Source organism: Papaver somniferum, chromosome 9, assembly GCF_003573695.1.
Source record: "Papaver somniferum cultivar HN1 chromosome 9, ASM357369v1, whole genome shotgun sequence".
Lineage (NCBI taxonomy): Eukaryota > Viridiplantae > Streptophyta > Magnoliopsida > Ranunculales > Papaveraceae > Papaver > Papaver somniferum.
Genome location: NC_039366.1, coordinates 89,259,101 through 89,283,432, shown reverse-complemented (window position 1 = coordinate 89,283,432; position 24,332 = coordinate 89,259,101). Strand labels below are relative to the sequence as shown.

The 24,332-nt window shown below is 36.4% G+C and overlaps 2 protein-coding genes across 2 annotated transcripts; both read right to left on the bottom strand.

The window, feature by feature from the left end:
• Positions 1 to 6,197: 6,197 nt before the first annotated feature.
• On the bottom strand, positions 6,198 to 6,988 carry LOC113308092. Its single transcript, XM_026556568.1, has 2 exons — positions 6,540 to 6,988; positions 6,198 to 6,400 (listed from the first exon to the last, which is right to left on the bottom strand). Exons 1-2 carry the CDS (start codon positions 6,943 to 6,945, stop codon positions 6,366 to 6,368), a joined length of 441 nt encoding a protein of 146 aa, XP_026412353.1. The 5' UTR covers positions 6,946 to 6,988; the 3' UTR covers positions 6,198 to 6,365.
• A 1,050-nt stretch (positions 6,989 to 8,038) lies between these two features.
• Positions 8,039 to 24,132, bottom strand: LOC113309085 (ferredoxin-dependent glutamate synthase, chloroplastic-like). Its single transcript, XM_026557513.1, has 33 exons — positions 23,616 to 24,132; positions 22,154 to 22,466; positions 21,058 to 21,500; positions 20,834 to 20,965; positions 20,309 to 20,407; positions 20,005 to 20,075; positions 19,311 to 19,407; positions 18,467 to 18,559; positions 18,002 to 18,147; positions 17,731 to 17,890; positions 16,955 to 17,065; positions 16,613 to 16,828; positions 16,114 to 16,271; positions 15,379 to 15,508; positions 14,357 to 14,415; positions 14,098 to 14,203; positions 13,588 to 13,684; positions 13,284 to 13,399; positions 13,007 to 13,204; positions 12,781 to 12,891; positions 12,344 to 12,583; positions 12,116 to 12,214; positions 11,782 to 11,877; positions 11,493 to 11,690; positions 11,335 to 11,409; positions 11,105 to 11,233; positions 10,895 to 10,993; positions 10,075 to 10,217; positions 9,901 to 9,994; positions 9,422 to 9,660; positions 9,218 to 9,296; positions 8,768 to 8,851; positions 8,039 to 8,643 (listed from the first exon to the last, which is right to left on the bottom strand). Exons 1-33 carry the CDS (start codon positions 23,904 to 23,906, stop codon positions 8,476 to 8,478), a joined length of 4,890 nt encoding a protein of 1,629 aa, XP_026413298.1. The 5' UTR covers positions 23,907 to 24,132; the 3' UTR covers positions 8,039 to 8,475.
• Positions 24,133 to 24,332: the final 200 nt, after the last annotated feature.

The window sequence follows — 24,332 nt, the reverse complement described above, 5'->3', positions numbered from 1 at the left end:
ACGAAGGATGTGGAACACGCTTTTGGAATTTTGAAGAGGAAGTTCGTTATCATTTGTGGCCCATATCGTGGGTTGAGTCCTCATGAAATGCACAAGACTATGTTAACTTACATAATTCTTCATAACATGGTAATTCAGGAAACCCGTCGTGATTCGGAGTGGACTAACTATGAAGATGAAGATTTGAGGCCGGAGATTCAACCAGAAAGAGGCGTCCCTGCAAGGAATTATGCTCAAATGACTAATTACATTCAGAACCGAAATTCGTATGACAGTTTAAAAGATGATCTGAGATTGAATCTTTGGGCAGAGCATGGAAGACAATAAGTTATGTAGTTTATTAAGTTATGTATTTTAATTTAAGTTAATGAGCAATAGACTTATTTAAGTTAATGAGCAACAACATTTCAAATTAATCATCTTTTCATTTCAAACTAATATTAAGTAGAATGCAACAACAACATATCAAATTAAAATGCAATACTTAAAATTAAAACTTAAATTAATACATCAATCATCTAGAGGAACTATTACATCAAAATCATCATTAGTTCCCTCCTCATCATCATCACCATTGTTAGTAAATCCAGCTTGTTGTTCAATCTGTGCTTGAATCCTTTCAAATTCGATTTGCCACACATGTTTTTGCTGGGCGTTCATAATTGAAGTGTTAGCTTGAAGAATGTTATGCTTGTCATAGTCAAACCCAAATTTTTCTTGAGAAATGTGACTTTGTTTTACTCTCCATGTTTTGAAATTTCCTATCAACTGCTTTTTGCTTCTCGATGATCTTTTGATGTTCCATAAACTCTGCCATGTTAAATCCACCGGAACTCCCTCCTTCTTGAGCTAATTTTCTAACTAGTTTTGCATTGTTCCTCCCTGGAATTTTTCTCTTACCATCATCATAATTATTAAAAATTAAGTTACCATCTAGGTTTCTTGCATTATCTTGTGAAGAATTTGATGGACCTAGTGAAAATGGTGAAGAATTTGGTGTTGAGGGAGAAGAATTATATGGTGACTTTTTAGTTACTTGTTGATTAGTTGCTAAGAAATCTGGATTTATTTTTTCAACACCTTCAAAATACCATAACAACTTTTGTAAGCGAACTCTTTACCATGTTTTCGCTGCCAATCTGTATGAACCTGTCTTTCAAAATCAACATCCACCTGACCACTCTCCTTGACTCCTTTCTTGGATTGCATTATCAATGCAATATAAGCAGCTACTTCCCTGTTGATTACAATGAAGTGTTCTGCCAATCCTTTTGCATCACGACCATTGATGTTCATGGTTTGTTCTTTATATTTACGAAATATATTTTCCCACATGGTGTTACCATGTTGTTGTGCACCATCGATACAATCTTGGGTAAAAAAACTAATTACGACATATGCATTCATCTTCTATCATGTTGTATTTTGCACCACGAACTTTGAGATTACAAGAAATAAATAATTGTAAAGAAGGTGTGATTATTTTTGATTTGAAGAAGAATATTGAGAGATTGAGAAATTCTAGAGAGATTTATAAATTCTGGTGTGAGTTGAAATGAGATTGAAATTAGGTATTTATAGAAGGGGAAAATGGTAGTCGTTGGATGAAGATATGATAAGCGATGATCAGACCTGCGAGTGGTAGCTTGACTACGGCTGGCACTTTAAAGACCAGCGAGCGCTATTATGACCACCGAGCGATGGACCCTCTATTGCTCGCTGGAAACTCCATCGTGTATGCCGATATGTTATTCCTGACATATATGCATATGAGTTTGGCAGTTTGGCATACCCATAGTGGGTGTATATATGGCAAAATATGATGTTTGCCATATGCATAGGAATGTGCCTTATAAACTTAACATTATCTGCTTTTCCATGTTACCAAATGCAATGCTTTGAATTTTCTTCCTTCGTTTGTTGATGCTAGATCTTTGACGAAGGCTAAAATTATAAAACTATAGTTTTATATATTTTTGACCTAGCTTCAGGCGAATATATGAAATTCATATTTTATGATTTAGACATGAAAGCTCGTGTAGCCTCTTCAGAAAAAAAAATACGTGACGATAATTATTGGAGTCTCTCAACTGAGTTTTCAATGTTCCGCGCATTTCATCATTTATACTGAGGAATTTCAATATATAATGTGCAATTGCAATATCCACTTCTGTATAGAATCAAAAACGATTGGACGGCTAGTATAGAGCGATAACGTCTTCATGATGTCGCCAATGTTCCCTGACTATATATAGTACATATGTATAGAATCTTAATGGTTGGATGACTTTTAGATGGATTGACCACTAGTATAGAGCGATAACATCTTCAGGATGTCACCAATGTTCCTTGACTATATATAATATCTATGTATAGAATCTTAATCATTGGACGGCTCTTTGATGGATTGGCAACTAGTATAGAGTGATAACGTTTTCAGGATGTCACAATGTTCCCTTCCTATACAGAATAAATGTGCATAATGAGTATGACGCTTTTACTCAATTATCGAATAAATATAATTCTCCTAGACAGATTGCCTGCTAGTATAGAGCCATCAATTAATTAATTCTAATGCAGTGTTCATTAATTGAATTCCTAAAAAATATACTATTTTCACCACAATATTCAATTACCTAAATTCACGGCTTTTCTCAGCTGAATTCCATGGATTAGTAATAGGTATGCATCTATAAGGCATATAGGCCACCATCTAGTAAGCCCCGAGAAAATTGTTAGTGTGTACTTTGTAATAATGCACAAACGGGCACTCAAAATATGGACGAATTATGATATGGAGAGCTAATCAAAAAAGGAAAATAAAAATAAAAATAAATACAAAAAAAGGCGCGGGACCGGGCCCACCGGCCGACCATGTCATGGCCGGTCTCGCACCTCTCCGCTTCATTTATTTTACATTATTATTATTTTGTAATTCTTGACTCCCCCAATCGAGCAAAACCCTCGGTTTTCCATAATTTGTTACATATTGCTCAATTCTAGCCTACAAATCAAATGGTCTCTTGACTATTAATATGTCTTTTTTACTAGTAAATATTAAAATATCATTATTTTAATATTCTAAAATATTGGACGTTCAAGCAAGAATCCTACTTGCTCATTCAAGCAAAATTGTGAGTTTCAGTCAAGATAATATTCTTCTGAAAATATTGAATGATCGACCAATGGGATATTGATGCTCATAGAAATTGGACAAATTAATATAATATTATTTCGTCTAGCAATTAAAATACTGATAGCAAAACTGAACATTAAATATTTAATTAAAATATTGATAGCTGGATCAATATGAAAATTACTGGTGCTTAGACCTAATTAGAATTATTCTTTGCGGAGCATCAAGTAACCCTAATTTGGCAAGCGATATATCAAGGAGATGGACGACTGACCAATGGGTAGAGAGACCGGTCGACCAATGGATATGAAGACCGACCATTGGTGATGGTAGGACCGGATAGGCGACATATGGATGATTGTCCATTTGGTGTAACGAGGATATACCAAAAATAGATGCAGGGAATTAATTAGATGATTAATCAATACATGTGATGAACCAGCCATGGTAGTGCATGGGCCACCATAATGACGGTCGTCCATTCCTGGGAATTTTGGCATTTTTTGTGGCCCTCCGAACATTATTTTTATATTTTCAGAAGAGTTTAAACTTGACTGAAACTCTTGATTTTGCTCTGATGGGGAAGTAGGATTTTATTTTAAAGGCCAATATTTGAAATTATTAAAATATTAATATTTAGAGATATTATATTGTGTAAAAACCTAATGGTTGCGGGGTACTTGCTTTGTAGACCATATGATGAATTGAGAAATATTTGACAGGATATGAAAAATCAAGGAAGTTGATCTAATGAGGGAGTCCTTGATTAAGGAAATATAATATAATAAATAAAAAGTGAACGCGCTCATCTTTTTTTTTTAAATTATTATTACCATTTTTTCGTTTCTCTCCTTTATATCTCCTTTGATGAGTCTTCTACATCCTCGTTTGTCCATGGTTTTGGGTCCTCGTTTGAGCATTATTATTACATACACCCACGCCATTTTCTCGGGGCTTACTCGGCGGTGACCGGTATGCCCGAAAGGCGAATATTCATTAGTAATTCATATGATTCAACTGAGAAAAGCTATGAATTGAAGTAATAGAATATTTTGGGGAAAATAAATATTTTCTAGGAATTCAGTGGATGAATGTATCCATAGACTTTATTTATAAGTCGTTTTATACTAATATGCAATTTATCTAGAAGCATTATATTCATTCAAGAACATGGTACATGATGGCAGTAGTACCATACCTGTTTTGAATAATACAACCAACACTAGTGACACCCTGAAGCCATTATTGCTTTATACTAGTGGTCAATTCGTCTAGGAGTTATCCAATCATTCTCGATTTTATACAGAAGCGGATACTGAGTTATAGAGTATATATGATGAAATATGTAGAAATATTAAAAGTTCATCAGAGAGACTCTAATATTTTCGTTACATATTTATTCTTTGAATAGGTTACATGATCCATTGGAGATCATCGTGAAAAGAGCTTTCATACCTAAGTTATAAAATATGAATTTTGTATATTCATCTGAACTCGGGTCAGAGATATACGAAACTATGATTTAACAATTTAGCCTTCGTCAAAAATCCACCTTCCACAAACTCAAATGTTTGAAATTTCGGAAATTTCGGCCTTGTAATATGGGATCGTAGAGAGAAAGACTCAAGAATCTAAAATCCAACTAAAATAAAATTAAACTTTAATTTTCACTAGTTTATTAAAACGAGGGAATTGAAAACTTAACCTTTGTTTTCAAGATCGTTAAATTATCTTTTCTAAATCCATTATACAAATAACAGACTAGTCGGGGTTAATATTTTAGTTCACTCATAATACTATATTTATCCGAAAGAGGTTAAGTGAATATTGTTGGATATTTTTTAAACATATGCATTTTGTTGCCGCTACGATGGGCGATCCCATGGGGTGCCATCCCCCCAGGTTTATGGTCGACCTGCCCTAGGTCAAGAAGGCAGGGTTCTAGCAGAGTGTGAGACATCATCTTGTCAAAGTAGTCATGATATTTCTCATTCAAACACATCAACAAAAAAAACAAACTTATTATTTACTTTCTCTTCAAATAGGATTATCATAAACCTTTTATACAGTGTGTTCTTGGTCGGATCAAGGAAGTACAATCCTTGATTTCGACTACGGTGTTAGAGATTCTTTGAATCATGAAGGAATAATTCATTGACATGTTACACTCGCCAATTATCTGAAAAAGGTCGAGATTGTGGCAAAGAGTCGAACGATCCTTGAAGTCAAGGGTACACCATGCTCTGTGTGTTTTTCATCCTCTAGTTTAACTTAATTTTTCCAATAAATACGTGCTAAAAATATAGTACTGCTTATAGTGTCCCCAAATGAGTACGAATCAAATTTAAATAAAACTTATATTTTGTGTTTTAAGATTAACGGAAAGGAAAAACCGAAAGAAAAAATAAATAATCAGAAACCAGTACCAAAGACTGAGAACTTATTTGTGTGCTGGAGTTGGGAATATGTAACCAGATGCATATATTAAACGCCACTTGTCGTATAAGGTAGTGAATTTACCCATAACAACTCAAGTATACCTCGTTAATATCGACTGAAATTACAACCTAGATAGTATCGGTGACTCCTTTCGTTAATGTACAACACAAAGAAAACTCCTAACTATTAGAAACATCCCAAACATGATATTATTAAAAAAAATCTTAATGTCCCAATTATTTTATCGTAGAAATTTGTATCATCATCCAGTTCTTTATCATTGCACTACACATCGGCTTAAAATCTAAATTATAGTATAAGACTACTTTAGTAGAATTACTAATGAGAATTACCATTGAGTTCCAATCATCCAATCACTCAACATTGAAATTATTAATCGGTGAAGTATATCCCCAACTAAATTATTAAATTCTTTCTTACAAACTTAATTATGAGTTTTGAATGTACTGACTATGAGTTTCAAATCCAGGTCATCCAATAACTTTATCAATAATATCAGTATTGGCTTAAAATCTGAATTATAAATGATTATAAATAAATAAAAGGGAAAAAAAAAGGATTTAGAATATGGAGATCGTAGAAGTGGTAGAAAATACAAATGGTAGAAAACATTAGTAGAATTACCAATGAGTTGCAATATCCAAACGAAATCATTCATTCACTCAAACATTGAAATTATTAATTGATGGAAGTACGTGACCAGATTGATACAATAATAATCAGAATAATAGAAATTCTCCATCTTATTTATCTTGGGTTCCTCTCTTAATTAGTTTCTTTTCATGGCTGGAGGAATACTAACACCTGCAACGGCACAAAGTAACACCAAAATATAAGACACGAGACACATCACATACGTGCAGGAAGATATAATAAAATCTTCAACAGTAAAAAAAAAAAAGTAATTATAAAGATCAAAGTATTTACAATTATGAGTACTTACTTCCACATTTGGTTCCACGCGGAAGATCCTTGTGACAAAATTGAGCAACATAAATCACTTTCTCAATGCTAACAACTTGCTCGATCTCAGGAGTAATATATTGACAGACACAAGGAATATCAGCCTTCTGAATAACATCGCAACATCCTTGAGTTGGGGGTGTCTTTGGTGCTGCCTTGAAGACAAAAGGAGCACACTGAGAGACCAGTCCCTGGATATCAGCATCACATCCATTAGCTGAAACTCCATTATTAATGTTACACAATGCTGAAACTCCAATAGTACTGTCACACAATGCTGAAACTCCAGTTCTACTGTCAAACGATTCTGAAACTCCAATAGTACTGTTACACAATAAAACGACTACCAAGACTGCAAAACCTAGAAACCCAACCTTGGATGCCATATTTTTTCTCTTACTGGATTATGATGATTTACTCTATATTTTTTTTTTTGAGTTTGTAGGTTTTGCAGACATCTACTGCAGGATATATAGGAAATGAAGGCTCGGAGGGCGATACTCTTAAGGCATGTAATTCCATTAATTGGATTCATAAATGGTAACTGCTATTAATTCAAAAGATATGGAATGTATTGGCAATAAATTTTGGAATTAAGAATCAATTGTAAATTCGTTTGTAATTTGTTTTCTGGTATTCCTGATGTTCTGGCTAAACTTACGTTTTAGTAATTATGACGTTCCATGAATGGCATAACGTATGCACGTCAATTAATAAAAAGATTACGACAAGACAACCTTTCTTAACTCATGGGTATGTAATACTAACAATAATGGATATTTCCGGTCCTGGTCATCAAATTTCAAGGGTACTGCACCAAATGTAACCATGCATCAACTGCTATGTTGATCAGTCTAACATCAAGCACCACCTAACAAACAAATGGCTAATGGTGTTAAATATATCCTGATATTATTTAGATGGCTTCTATTTTGCAGGAAACAGCAATGGGCTGCCAAGAGGTGCATCATTAGCTATTGACCCGAAGCAAGCTGAAGTGATTGAGAAGCAGTATTATGGGCAAAGAGGAATGGATGGAAAAAGCTACATCTGTAAGGGGACTGCTTGAGTGTAATAGCTGCGCTTAATGGGAAATCCGCTGCAGTGAAATTGACAACATACAATCTAGTCTATGATGCACTGGTTATTCTTAATTCTCTGATATCTGGATATGTACTTATGCACGTAGGGATGCGGCTTAGCCGACTCTCTAGCTAAGTTCGCAAGAACATTCTGTTTGTTTCAATTGGTTTAATAATGGGCCTGACTTGGATTATCTCGGATACAGCAGGACAAAGACAGTAATATGTACTAATAGACACTTTCCTTTCCTATTAAAAAAATAAAAATTAGACGACTTCTCCTGCAGGTTCAAATTTTTGGAGAAGATTACTGTACCCAATACAGGTTCAAATTTTTGGAGAAGATACATGAACGTGGGAGAGGTTTTACCATTAGTAAGAAAGTTGAAGCATAGAATACGAAAAAAATCATCATCAACTATGCCTGAAAGAATTTCCTATTGGGAAAATTCCATCGAATAACAGACAGGATGCCTTTATTAATGTAGTATCATGCACAAGCGGCAAATAGATAGAATATTCAGTGCAAAAAAATTTACATTTGGAACAACAAGGTTGGACACACCACTTTACAACTTCCCAAACACATTCCAGTGGTCAACAAACATTCACCTTCTGAACTGGGAAATCAAGGGATTCCATTACCTTCACCAGCTTCATTAGAAGATTCCAGTAAACGACGGAATCCTGATTCCTTTATGTTACCAACTTAAAAGAGTTCAATTCCCCTGTGCCTGAGAAAATTCTTGCTACAGTGTCAGTATCTTTCTTTTTTGTACTGTTGGAGTCCCAGGATTCTTGGTATGGTTCTATACGTGTCAAGATAATGTTTGTTTAGGCAGCAGACTTTTGCAATGATACCTGTGCAGCTTTTACTCTCTCAAATTCTGTACAAGCCTCTGGTGTGTCCTCTTCACTGGGTGGTACTAATTGCCAGAAGAGAGGAAGGTATGTTTCCCACTCTTTCAAAATAAGAGTGCCTCTGCTGCTACCAGTTTTCTCCTACAAAATGGAAATTATACTTTACATTTAAGTTCTCATATTCGTTTCAGAAGAAAAAAGCCTGCAATGATGCCTATTGAACAAGCTCTATATGTAAGTGCTCGATTTGAGTGGATGGACTTACAACATGAGCTTCTATTAGACTCTTCAATTGTACTTGCCCTGCAGGTGCAATCACTCTCTGAATCTTCACGATCTCCTTGTTTATCTGTGGCAGTTTCAGAAGAATGAAGATGAGGAGAGGATTCATAGTGCTACCAATGTCACAAGTGATGCAGTATGGAGTGAGATGTGCGTAACAAATAGGTTATACCATTTTGATTTAGCTGTAAAGCAGGCCTTTTCTCTATAAACTGCTGTAAAATTAACATGACTGTAGTACATCTTTTTCTCAAAGATTAGACCACGTAGGAACTTACAGTTTCTGACCTTATTCTTATGCCATGGCACATTACGAACCATGATTTTGATTTAAAAATGTTGCATCATTTTCACTTCTTGTGCTTATTATATAGAAGTATCACTAATCTCAAATTTTCTTAAACCTAAAAAGACAATAAACATTACAACTAACCTTGGAGATGAGTGTGTCATCCTCATCAAGCATGTATGCCAAACCACCAGTCATTCCCGCAGCTACATTTCGTCCAACCCTGATAAAAAATGAAAACCAGCAGTGGCATTAAAATCTAGCCTTTCTTTTTTTTTCCCCTTTTTATTATCAAAAATTTAGGTAAGAAAAAAAACGAAGCAGGGGACAATAGAAGGAGTTACTCACTTTCCAAGTACAACCACACAACCACCAGTCATGTACTCACAACAATGATCTCCAGCACCTTCAACCACGGCTTGAGCAAGAGAGTTTCTTACAGCAAAACGTTCCCCAGCTTTTCCTCGAACAAATATTTGACCTCCGGTAGCACCATAGAGGCATGTATTTCCAACAATAGTCGCTTCTTCAGGAACGAACCCAGTACTCTCCACAGGAGTTACAACCACTTCGCCTCCGGCCATGCCCTGGTAAAATATAATTTTACTACTTGTTTTAGTAGAATGTACAGAATCATGGATCATATCTGTCCATCCACGTCTAACTTGATTCAAGAAGGTTATGTGATTTGTGGGAGTTCGACAGACTTAAATGTTACAGAAGATAAGGAGGATTGTTCATGGGGTCTATCTGGTCTATCTTATTGAATCCCCACATTTAGACATGTCCTACAAATTTGAACAGATACAGCAGTTATTCCCACATACCTTCCCCACATAGTCGTTAGCTTCTCCAACAAGTCGAATGTTCATTCCAGGAGTCAAAAAGCATGCAAAGGACTGCCCAGCACTTCCATTAAACCTGAAGATATGCAGTTTTCATTATTAGCTGATGCAAACTGTGACCAGACAGAATTTATAATGCACCACACCCCGACTTACGTTATATTGAGCTGTCCTGCAAAACCGGTATCGCCATACTTCTTTGCAATTACCCCCGCAAGACGGCCACAAACAGATCGATCGATATTGTAGATATTTATGGTTTTGTTAACTACTTTTTCATGCTGGATGGCGTCAGACACCTGCAAACAGGAAACAAGGCTAAGGAAAACGTCCAGACACAAGCTAGCATTTGTAATTCTAACAATCATAAAGTTGCTTCAAAAGGCACAAAACAGGAGATGCTTGGTTTAAGAACTTAACCATCTGTGGAATGGTCTAAGGTCCAAATGTTTCTTAGACCTCGTACTTGAGGATTCTATTGCTCAAGTGAAATCCCTTAAAATTTTACGAGAATGTTAACTGGTCTTTGGTTCAAAAGGGAAATGTCAAAGATTCATTGTTATGAAAATGAATCAGGGAGTTGAACTATGTCTGATTGAAGGTATGTCAAATGACATGGATTGTTCTTTATTCCACTCTTTTAATAGGGTAGAGTTAGGATTAATATGAGCTCCTAAGAGAAGTCAAAATGGCTTTCGTGAAGAATATTTCTGCCATTACAATAAAAATTGCTAATTCTACAGAAAAGCAAGATAGAATATTAGAACTACTCCAAAATTGAAAGATAAATAAAAGATGCCAACAAATGATAGTTTCATAACATGCATAGGCAACAAGAAAAACTATGTATATCAAGTTTAATTTTACAAATAATTAAAGCTTCAATCCAGGTATGGATTGTTAAACCAGAACTCAAGAGAATCAATCACCTAACATACTGCATCATCCTAAGGATTAAGTAAAAGGTAATCTTTACCTCTGGATCAGAAAGCAAAACGTCATCCAAGACATGACCATTTGTGTGAACATCCTGATTTCTTATCTGAGTGCTGCTCCATTTTGGTAACCCAACATTCTGGAAACCAACAGAACATAAATTATGTGAGAAATCATAGGAGTAAGGTGGGAGAATATGGAGATGCTAAGGCATTTTAGCAAGTGAACACTAAAGTTTCTCGTCACATACTGCTAGAATGTAGCTGAGATCAAGCTGCTGAGTCTTCACCAACGAAATATCCCTTGGTCTTAATAAGTCTGTTCGTCCAATAACATCATCCAACTTGTCATAGCCCAACTGAGCAAGTATGCCCCTTACCTGGCAAAATGTAAAACCTATTAATTTGTATCCAAAAGGTGAACTTGAAACTATTAGCGATCTTTATACCTAGCACAACGAAACTGGAAAAGTTTAATCACCTCTTCAGCAACATATAGAAAGTAGTTCACAAGATCACCTGGCACACCAGGGAAACGAGCTCGCAGCTCTTCTCTCTGAAAGAGGAAACTAAAGGTATTAAGCATATATCCTACGAAAAGGAATCAAAATAATTATGTACAACTCAATGATTTAGCACCTGACTAGCAACACCAACTGGGCAGTTATTTGTGTGGCAAATTCGTGCCATAACACAACCTGTAGCAATCATTGCTATAGAACCAAATCCGTACTCATCAGCTCCCATGATCGCAGCCATTAGGACATCAACCCCACTTTTGAAACCACCATCAACACGAAGAATAACCCTTTCCCTAAGTCCATTTGAAATGAGTGTCTGCGAGAAAGGTTACAGATACCAAGATTAGAAACCTCATCAGGGGTCTCAGGGAAAATAAATCTTTGTGTACTAATAAATGGGAAAATACCTGGTGAGTTTCTGAGAGCCCAAGTTCCCAGGGACCACCAGCATGCTTGATTGAACTTATAGGGCTAGCTCCAGTGCCCCCATCATGCCCTGATATCTGCAAAATCCGATTGTTACAACTTTAGAATAGAGTTTACAGACGGATTCTGAAAACATTACACCACAAGATTCGAAGCTACAAAATGGGAATAGAATTTCTTGGCCATCTCACGTTGCAAGTTCTTAGCTAAACATAAGGGTGCATAACTACTAACCATAAACTGTAACTAAAAATAGATTTAGATGACATATATGACATCTTTTACCCAAAAAAAAAAAGAACAAATCAAGAGTACCTGAATAACATCAGCGTTACCCTTCGCTACACCAGAAGCAACGGTACCAATACCCGCTTCTGCTACAAGCTTCACAGATACCTTTGCCCTGGGATTGACCTGTTTACAAGGTAGAAGTCATATTTTAGCACATTATGATAGCAACTGAGACTTCTTTCTCATTATAAATACTTTAAAATGGAACTTTGATCAGAAGATAACCAGACCAAGGAAGCAGAACTAGTTCACCTGATGAAGATCATAAATCAGTTGGGCAAGATCTTCAATTGAGTAAATGTCATGGTGGGGAGGTGGGGAAATAAGTGGAACACCAGGTTTTGAGTTCCTCAGTCTTGCAATATATGCACTAACTTTCTTTCCAGGCAGTTGCCCACCTTCCCCAGGCTTTGCACCTTGAGCAATTTTTATTTCTATCTGCTCTGCATTGGCCAAGAATGTTGGCGTGACACCAAAACGACCTGAAGCAACCTGAAAAGATTCCAAATATGGCTTTTAATTTGCACGGAATACAAGAAGGCAGTTTCTCCAGCGGAGATAACCGCCTGATCTATCATAAGAGGCATCAACATTTAAAGAATCAACTGTTGCGGTTTCTCATAAAGAGACAGCTGACTCAGCAAAAAAATTAACTCGGTATCGCATTTGGGGACCATTAGTGGAGTTACCTGCTTGATTGCACTTGTTGCAGTATCCCCATTCTGAAGGCCTTTGAGATGTGGAAGTGTAGCGGAGTAGCCGTCAACTACATCTGCCAGTGGGGTCCAACGTATAGGATCCTGCATAAACAACGTGAAAAGTTCCAACTGAGCGAACATTGTGCTTCAGGATCAAAATTGAAAGCTAAACCACTTTACAAGCACAAAAATTGATATATTTGTTCGAACAAACTACCTCTCCACCTTCACCAGAATTTGATTTGCCACCTATTCTATTCATTGCAATTGCAATGGCTTCATGAGTTTCTCTTGAAATTGCTCCGAGAGACATTCCACCAGTACAAAAGCGTTGCACAATTGAAGTTGCAGATTCAACTTTCCCAACAGGAATAGAGGGTCTGTCACTCTTAAACTCAAGAAGATCTCGAAGAACCTGGGTGAAAACAAATACTAATTAGCTAGATTTACAGGACGTTTCAAACCAGTAACTAGAGGCAACTACAGTTACTCACATTTACAGGACGGTTAGCCAGATGCTGCTGATAAACTGTGTATGCACTCTCACTCTTTTCTCGAACTGCTTTGTGAAGCAGTTTTGACATCTCAGGATTGTTTCCATGGTATTCACCTTCGAATAGACAAACAATTAAGATTGAGCACTTTGTTATCAAGGGACCACTCTATATCACACACTGAATTGCAGTATGCTAGCAACTAAGCTAATATTTATTTAATGCAAGATACTCAATCCCGTCGTTGAGGAACTCAAGTAAGCTTATAGCAAATTTGAACATCTTTCGAGGAAAAAACTGATACCTCCAGGTCTGAGTTGTATGAATCCAAAATTTTCCAGTCTCTTTGCAGTATCTTCTGAAAAAGCTTTAACCCAGAAAGACATAGTTTCCCTTCCCAACTGCAGAAAACAACTAAACTCTGTTAGAAATATTCCCACATCACCTGTACTCTGGAATTGTGAAGTGTGCAAGTTTTGGACACCCTTCTTAACCTGGTACCAGAGCAGGTGTTTAGTTAGTTTGTTCAAATTGTCGGTTACTAGTTCTGATTGAGAGGGAGAATAAAAATTAGCCAACTTGAGGTGTACAAGCCAACCCATAACCCTGTAAGCGGCTTTGAACCAGCCATCCATGTTTTATCGTTTTGTCTTCGTAATTACCAAAAAGACAAGTGAGATATAGAACAACTTACACCGAAAGTGACGCAAAACATTTCTAATATTTTGGGACATCAGATTCCATGAAATCGAACAAACAAAACAAAATAGTGCCACGAAAAATAGAGACAAGAACTTATTTGTGGCAGTTGTACCTCATTTAGATTCAGCCCTCCAACTTTTGATACACTTCCACAGAAAGCCAGATCAACAACCTCACTTCCTAGTCCATAGATCTCAAATATTTGTGCCCCACAGTAACTAAATAAAAACAAAGAAATAAATCAGAAAATTTAGAACAGAATGAATTGATAGTCACAGAAGCAGCAGAACTCTATGAATCATCCAACACCAAAAGATATCAAAAGACATAAAAGGGATTAGAATTCCGAAGTAAAATTGCACAGAACAAACCTGGAAAGCAATGAGATGCCCATCTTGGAGAGAATTTTAAGTAGACCAGATTTAATTGCCTGAATTGGGATATCATAAACAATCAGCAGAGTAATAAATTGTGAGGTATTAGAAAAACTACACAAAAATGAAAAAATAAGAGGACAAATTGATACGTAATCTTTGAAAGAACAACTCAACGAACATGAATTGTCTTATTTTAACACTACTAGTGAGGCTAAGCTATATCTCCACCATGATGATTGGAACTACTATGCCCTCTTTTATACAAAGATCATTGGCTGACGCTATTTCTCCTTCTCCCTCTTTTAACTTTTGTTCTCACGTGGTCACACAGGATCAGCTGTAGGCCGACTTGGTATAAATTGCACCAACTATTTCAATACTTATTGTTTAACTTATGCCTAAAACGTGTTGTTCTTTAAGAATGTTCTCTGCAGGTTCTCTTTAGAGAAAGGATACAAGTGACAATGTTGGGTTGATATTAGATTAATAACGAAACTATTCCATGAATTTTTGCTTTGTTGAAATGAATCATCGAGCAACTAACACATTCTGCTGGCGAAGGATACGTCACTTAAATATAATTCTGCATATCTTATTCCCTTCATATCACTATGAGATATGAGTTTGTAGTTGTCTATCAGAAGAAGTATAAATGATCACTTTGGAGTAGCAGAATGTAGGATGGATATGTCCAGGATGAATAAATAAACGGATGGCATCATGCAAGTATTATAGAGAAACTAATCACATGAGACAAAGATCCCCCAGATAAATCAAGAAACTAATCATGAGACAAAGATCCCCCAGATTTTTCTTTGGTAAGCATCCCTAGAGATAGGTGGATGTTGTAAACTCAGTAGATGATGGATTAGTTGTTTCGTGACTCTGAAATCTCAAAAACATGCAAGTGCTGATTGTGTACAAATCAAGGTGAATAACATAAAGTATGTAGTCCCCCGTGAAGAGTCAGACAATGAACATCTTGTGCTACCATCATAAACAACCTATTGACATACCTTGCAGAAATTCCGTTGAGCCTGTTCAATTGTAACTGTAGGCATCTTTCCATTTCGCATCAGGTTCACAGTTTTATTACTTAGACGCCACTGGCGACATGTTTCCAGAGCCAAGTGAGGGCATATGGCACTGCAAAGATGGCCACGATATTAGGAACTTCCGCAGCAATGTAAGCAGTTCATGAGTCAAATTCTGACGATTATAATAATTATTTGCCTCCATGATTATGAACCGATGGCAACCGCAGATTCAGGGAAAGCATATAACACATGCAAAAATTATGTTAAAGACATAAAGGTTGCAATACACTGCTAGGAAACATGGTAGCAACTGGTGGAAAACTTTAACGCCAAGAGTCATCTTATTTACGTCCTAAATTTTAGTTTCCCGGCAGAAAATTTCTACTGCTGTGGTCTTGAGTTTTTGATCTCCCACAGTGTTTTTCTCATAGTGTTGTGTATCACATCATCCTCGGGGAGAAAAATGTATGAGATCCCTTTAAAACTGTAATTCTACATTATATCTCAAGGAACATTTGGAACAATGGAAAAAACAATTTCCTAATGAGATTACTTGGTTAATATCTACACTAATCAACAAATACATTGACATTTGTTAAGAAACCTGCAAGTGATTGTAGGCCAGGAGGAAGATTGCAAGACTTAAATCTCAAAAAGAAATAAACTGTATAGACCAAAGAAATAAACTGTTGGTAAGAGAGAGGAGCAAAATACCTGGCACCATATCCAATTAAACAAGCAAACTGATGCGTACTGAAACATTGAGCAGTATCCGCAACGATGGAAGCTGACATCCTCAAGCCATTTTGAATCAGATGCTGATGTACTGCACCAACAGCGAGAAGTATAGGAATTGCAGGCCGAGTTGGCTCCTGAAAGAACACAGGAAAATACAAACTTAGGGGATCTGTTGTATGTCACACTAAGCAACTACCTCACCGATTAAAACCCTAGTAAAGGTTGGACAAATAAATGTTCTTATATAAGTCGCCTCACAGTATGCAAAATCAAACCCAAGCAGTAAGACCTACCATTAAGAAAGAAATATGAAACAACAACAAAACTCACAAAACGGAACTTTGGTAATGACATTCTGATGACATAACAACGAGCTGAAACCAAACATCTTGAAGCAAAAGCAGCAACCCTAGGGATTCAAACTAGTCTAGATATTTGTAGATACCATGGAATGCCAGTTAAGAAAGTTGACTACCAGTTCATCAGCGCGATCAGAGAGAACCAGCAGTTGTGAACCATTTCGAACAGCCTCGTCAGCCGCATCACAGAGTTTTTCAAGTGCTCTTCCGAGTGAACCATCAACCCCTTTACGAATGTCATAAAATGTTGGAAGTACTTGAGGTTTCAGATTAGAATCCTTCATCAACAACTCGAGCTCGCCTTCATTCAACACAGGACTAGGCAGAATAACCTTACCAGGAAAATATCACAAGAAGAGGCAAGTATAAGGTGAAAAAGAATAAGATCCTAAATACAAACTGATTCCTACACAGAAAAATTAAGTGTGTGATACAAAGAAAACTAGAAATGAACAAACCTGAGAAGCATTATCAGGTCCGACCTCTAAAATGTTTCCCCTCTTCCCAACATTAACTTCAAGGGACATGACTAAGCCTTCTCTAAGAGGATCAATTGCTGGGTTTGTAACCTGCCACATACATGTATAACAATGTAAAGACATATGTAGGAATTGTAAACAATAGCATCACTTAACTTTAGTAAAAACAGAAGTACGCCGTATGGAACTTCTTCCTGAACTACCATAAAATATGTTCATAATATCCTTGAATCATCACATGCACAATATAAATAAAGTAGGGATGCCTGATATTTAGCACTGCATACTTTAACATGCTCTGTAGTAGAGAGAAGAGTGGCAATCATTGGACTAGAACAAGGATCTGCGGCTCCAAAAAAAGAAGTAGCAAAAAGGAAAACTGTACCACCCCTAAGGACCGTGATAACAAGCACTTGATCTAGTGCTGAAGATATTAGAGATTAGCAAATCAGAAGGCTCTGTGATTAACAGAAGTATGTACACTCCCTATAAAACGTACATGCTTTCCAGTCAGCGGAGTAAAAAGTTTGAATTTCATTTGTTCCAAAGACAAGGTAAATCCCATCCACACAGTTTGAAACTTATCAATGCGATCAATGACCAGATTAAGACAACTGACAAACATAAAATTAACGAAAGAAAATTCTAAAGTTGCACTTACCACAGCACCAAGTGAGAAAGAGAAAAAGCATAATCACTATGCGACGATAACCTTTTCTCAGGTAACTCAAACAAGCCAACTTAAGCTAACATACCTGAGCAAATCGTTGCTTGAAATAGTCGTAAAGCATATGTGGCTTCTGAGAAAGCACAGCTAATGGAGTATCGTCACCCATGCAAAATGTAGGCTCCTTTCCCTGCGCGGCCATACTTTCAATAATCATCTGGACATCCTCACTTGAGTAACCAAATGCCCTGGTACACAAAACGCGAAGGTTTCATGCATCAAGCCTTATAAACTGTTAAGACCAGTATGTAAGCATTAAAATCTGGAACCTTAAAGGGGGGTGGAAGCTTAACACTTACTGCTGGTTTCTCAAAATGGTATCACTTTCCATAGTTGCTGATGAAAGGAAGTTGACAGGCTTCAATGTACGCATATTTTCACTCAACCACTGTCCATAAGGATTTGATGAGGCGACCCGTTTTTTGACATCGGTATTTTCGTAAACCTGTAATGGATGAAATTTTCTTTAGTCAGATCCAGAGTAGATGTCGCATCAATCAGTAACATAGGATAAGAAAAGAATGATTTAATATAAATAGTCACAGGAATGCCGGATGGAGAAAAAAAATCAGAAACTCCTTCATCGTCTACCAACACACTGCTATTTTCGCCGGCACCGATATGCCTCAATGTTTATTAAATGGATGCAAAGAAAGATGCAAACTGACATGATCATGCTCACTCCAAGATAAGAGAGCATAAGATTGAATTTTAAAGGAAGTATGTCATGAAGCAATACGGAACAGGGTATGCTGCTCACTAACCTGGCCATTCTGTAGGTCAACCGTAATCATCATTCCAGGGCCTAGACGACCTTTCATAATGACTTTTGACTCATCCATTGGAAGTACACCAACCTGCAAAACAAGAAAATATGACATAAATAAAAACTAACATTAAGCCCCTCTAACACTAAAGAACCTTAAACCAGCTTATACTTGAGCACAATGAGAATTTATTAACATAAAGCTATAAATCATGTTCAAAAATGACAAGGTGGATCTCGAAGGAACTATATATTTGACTGAAATAACTTCATTGCTCTTCATATGGTTACTACTATATACTTGATGTTTCAAAAAGGAAGAAGAAAACAAGTTGCACATTAAAGTGGTTCCTAGAGTGCAGTTTTCACAGAAGAGACCTAATACTGACACTGTCTGAATCAATGTCGACCAAATTCTTGAATTCTGAATCTTAGAGTCGATCTCTGAATTTATTGGAATTGTAATTGGAAAAGTGCAAATGTCAGCTCCACCATGATATACCTTGTGATCGTTTCTACATATAAATCCAAATTATTAGAATGTAGCTATTTGTTTCTATAATGTCCTTGAGATCAGTTATACTTCAAACGACAAAAACTGAAGTTGTATGTCTTCAGGACTAACTGAAATTACCGTTTATGGTACATAGGGATAACTTTGCAAGCTATAGAACTACTTTTTAACTGATGCACATTTCATTTATTACTTCTTGAAAGAAAGAAAGAAAGAAAGAAAGAAAGAAAGAAAGAAAGAAAGAAAGAAAGAAAGAAAGAAAGAAAGAAAGAAAGAAAGAAAGAAAGAAAGAAAGAAAGAAAGAAAGAAATGAGGACCAAGAACTGACCTCAGATGCAACATAGACAACATTGTCCACAGTTTTCCAATATCGAGCAGGACGAAGACCATTACGATCAAGACAAGCTCCAACTGTTTTCCCATCACTGAAATACCAAGTGTCGGCGTAAAAACAAAAGAAACTAGATGAGTGATCCACTATAGCTTATTTTTTTCAATATGAGTCCTTTGAAGGGATCTTCATCTTATCCCTTTATTCAGTTAACTTTTGGCCGCCTCCAGTTATAAAGGTAACAACATGATTAGAAGCACAAGGGCAGTCCCAGATGTTGCACTGGTACCTGCTTTTGGCACATTGCTTTTATAGCCATATTATTAGGTGACTGGTGTACAAAATTTGAAGTATAATAATCAAAAGTAACTGCAATTGATTCCTTATAGAAGTAGATTAATCAGAAAATAGGGATGAGAGCATGTTAGGGCGCCAATAGATGAAACTAATGTAATGTACATGGGAGGAGCATAGTTGTTTATTCTTCTTTTTAATGTTTGATCCAAATAATGTGATATCTAATATTTTCTGTAGTACTACAACCCTTTCTTGAAAAAAATCACTGCATGTGGCCAATATATTCCGCTGAAGTAGAAAATGGGATACAACAACTAACAAACAGAACCAAATCCAACATGTTCCGGAAGATACTAGAGATGGACTCTATATGAACATGCTTCTTTAGATTTACCTGAAAAGCAGAAGGGCAGGTCCATCCCAGGCCTCCATTTGACCTTTGTAGTAGTCATAAAAGTCAATAACCTGGACAAGGATTAAAAAAAAAATGAAACTGGGCGTAATGTTTGTTTTTGGAGACAACTAAAGCAAATTTTATACGATGACATGTAATTACTAACTCAATGCACATTATATAAGGGTAACTCAATATACGTAAAAGACTATGACCACAATAAAATGACATCATACATACGCTCTAGAGCTGGCCAAAATTAACAAAAATATATGCAGGATCTTGCATTGCCAACACAAATTACCTCTGGATACTTCACGGAGAGAGTTGGATGGTTCTTGTATGCCTCTGGGACAAGAATCATAAGAGCTTCCTCTGGATTACGGCCACTTCTTAGTAACAACTAATTACAAAAGAATGAGCCAAGTTTAGGTAAATGCTTTTCAACGGAGAATGAGAACAAAATGGCAAAAGCAAACAATTAAATGAAACAGAGAGAAGAATGCAAAAGGCAAAGGAATGCAGTTGACAAATGAAGTGAATCGTGAATCACACACACAAGGCTTAAACTGACCCGAAAAAAGAACAGTCAGAAATGCAATTTATATATGTTCCTTCATGAGATTGTTTTCTTTACTCTTTTTCTCAGTATCTTACTTTAGTTTTGCTATTTTAACTGCACCATCATCATAGCTAAAATATGTGAATATATTAGGTTTGTTTCAGTTGTCATCAGAGGAAAAAAAAAACATCTCAGCTTCACAGTATGTATGAAATCTTTTCATCTAGCATCTGAATAACAGAAAAAATAAATAAGAAAGTCTCGTACTTCAGCAGCACTATCAAGGTTTGCTGAATCAGATGCCTTTGGATTACCAAAAGGACGAATTTCACTTTCACGGCCTCGCCAAACAGGAGACTTAAGCGAGGTCTCTCGAGATTGCATCCAGTTCAAGTTTCCCTGCCAAAACAAATGAAAATTTTCAAATATTTAGTACAGGAATGTGGAAGCAACTGAGTACCAAGTGATGAAAAGGAAAAGAGAAAATGAACCTGTATGGTATTGATTTCTCCATTATGACCTAGTAATCGCATTGGCTGTGCAAGAGGCCACCTTGGACTAGTATTAGTGCTGAATCGTCGATGATAGATGGCAAATGAGGACTTGTACAGGTCATTCTGCAGGTCAGAATAGAATTGCCCCAGAACTTCTGAGCGAAGCATGCCCTTGTAAACTATTGTTTGATTGGACAGTGAACAGAAATAAAGTTCATCCCCCCATCTTTCTGATCTGGTCGCCTTCTCAATCAATTTCCGGCAAATGTACAATTCTCTTTCTATATCATCACTGCGTTCCTCACCCGCTATTTTAACAAATACTTGCTGTATGTTAGGCATTGTTTCTTTGGCGTTGGGACCAACTACAGACATATTTACAGGAACCGGCCTCCATCCAAGAATTTCAAGACCCTCTTGTGTAAAAATGTTTAAGATAACTGCAAAGAAAACAAACATAATTATCTTAGATATTAAATGAACAAAAAAGGACCACCTACTGGATAAGAAGGATGAACAGTGATAAATAGCACAGAAACAATCCCTTCGTAAAGGTCTTTTAGGTCGATTCTTTGATTTTTCCTATTTGGTTGGTCTTTCTGTTCCATTGCGTGCTCTGGTGATCATTTTGGCATCTAAGCCTTTTAGCTCTATGGGTTTTGGATCATTGATAATATTAGTTCTTTAGTTGCTGTACAAGCAGGATAATTGTTCAGACACTCTGTAATCTCTATATCTATAACCTACCTCTATATATCAATAACCTACCTAGGTCTTATCGTAGGAGTAACCTAGCATTCTCCACGCAATTTATCCATGCTAACACAAGTTTGTAACTCCGGAACTTCGTGATTCTTGGGACTGCCATGCCTCTCAATGTTACCACCTAAGACGGATGGGCATGCATGAGTATACTCAAAAGCTCACCAAGTTACAGCAAAGCAACATCAGCTGTGTATAACTCATGCATAGTCTAGTCTACAATTGAAGAATGATCAATACAGACCCATGGAGAAACATCTCTGCCTACTAAAGATAAGTAAGGTTATAAATAAAATGCATGGAAATATTGATCTATTGGGTATACAGCTACCTTTTTTAGCTTCCTCCATAGAGTCATTATCTTTGGGAAGAAATAACATTCCAACACCTGTGTGCAACTTGTCCAAAGAGGCAATTCCTTGTTTATTGGCCCAATTGTTGCATAAATCCCAGGGAATTGAAGTCATTATTCCGGACCCATCACCAGAGTCATTATCAGCTCCACAGCCTCCACGATGTTCCATGCAGCCAAGTGCTGTAAGAGCATCCTTAACGACACCGTGTGATGCGATGTTGTCTAAATTAGCAATGAATCCAACACCACAAGCTCCTCTTTCTGCTAGTATATCTTCCAAGTTTGCCACCTGATAGTCTTAACAATGTTAAACCTCGAACGAAGAAACGCTGAACAGCTTCTATATCAAGCAGAAAAGGCTATAATTTTGGGAATTTAAATAATAGTATTGTTTTCTTGATGTAGGACAGAAACATAAAATTTTGCTAAGATTATTGGACACTGGTAACATCACCCCATCTTCAACAACCAATAACTTTGGTTAAATATCACTTTAATCGACTCTTTAGGTTGTCCAGAAACAGTGACATTTTGTTTTAAAACCATGCACTGAAGTATCAGCACAATTATACAGCTCTATACTTTTATTGTATGGGAGTGGAAGCAATATTGTGGCAATGTATCCTTTCTTCTCTTCCAGTCTCTTATTTTTAATTTTATTTTTGTCAACAGATACCTCAAGCTTAAGTGGGTTATTCCATAGAATGGATGCCATTCTTTAAGACCAGTAAGCCTAACACAAAAAAAGGCTAGACCAATTCTTGTTTATTTTTCTTTTAGACTTCGGGTATTCAATGTGTTTTATCTTGATTGATCAACCCAAGCAAATAAAAATTATAAGAAGTGATAAAGAAAAGTAAACTGAGTTTTGTGGACGACCGATTTCTATTCTGAAGTTGATAAAGTTTGGTCCCTAATTATTTAAGATTTCATGAATATTTTATGTCAGACTGGACAATGTAGTCAACTGAAAAAGGCATAGAGCAATTTTCGTGCACATGAAAAAAAAATCCATAAAATTTGGACGAATGGATCTTTATAGAATTGTATGTTTCATTGCTAAGATATAGTTGAATCCGAGAAAAGATTGTCAAAAAAAAAAAAAAAAAAAAAAAAAAAAGTGGAGAAAAACAAACACAGTGAAACATCTATCGTCAGGGTTATGCTAACAACGGACTTTAACTCATAATCCAATATTCCAATATGCTTTCATGGTACAATCCGACTAACCTAAGCACTAACATGTCAACACGATTAGCACTAAATTAGATGTGTTTGGTGAGCATAGCACAGAAAAATCACACCAAAGCAAAAATTAATATTCCCATATTAAACCAGGAAGCACATCGTAAAAACAGCATTTGAAAGAAATTTGAACAGTAAAAAGAGAAATTAAAAACTGAATCTTTTTTATTTAAAAAGAAAAAAGAAAAAGTACCTTTTGATTTTTGGGTTGTTTATCTTTAGAATCAGTAAGTTTATTTGTGTTTGCTGCATCCATGTGAAGAACAGCCTTAAGAGAAGACCAAGAAGAAGAGGAAGAAGATGCAGGTCCAATTCTCCGTTTAGTTGTTTTTCTGTTGGATTTACAACATAAACCAACAAAATCCCCAAAAATAAGTCCTTTGTTAGCTGATAAAACAGAATTTGAAGACGGAAACAAAGTAGCTGAAACACCATTAGAGTAGAGAAGCTGCGACACAGGTATTATGGATTGAAGTGTCGCCATGATTTGATCAGTATCTCTGTCAGTCAGTCAGTCGAGGTCAACACACACAGAAGAAGAAGAGAACCTAATAAGAATGAAAGAGGGAGAGAGAAAATAAGAGAGAGGATGGCGATCGTGTGGAGAAGGAGATGGATGTGAAGATAAAAGAGAGATGGAAGAATGATCGGCTCTTCTCGTCTCTCTGCCTCTCGAAATCGAGAGAGTGGTATTTTTCTTGTTTGCTTTCAGTTTCACTACCTTATGTTTTTCTTTTAACCCTCGAAAATCTTCAAATATAATTTTATATTGCCATATGGGCCTGATGGCTTGCCAGAGATTCACACTGATGGAAACACCTTTTATTTTCATATTATTTTTAAAAAGATTCTGTGATCTTGTTTATGTTTTGACGCGTGGTACTACTTATTGATGCTACTTTGTTGGAGA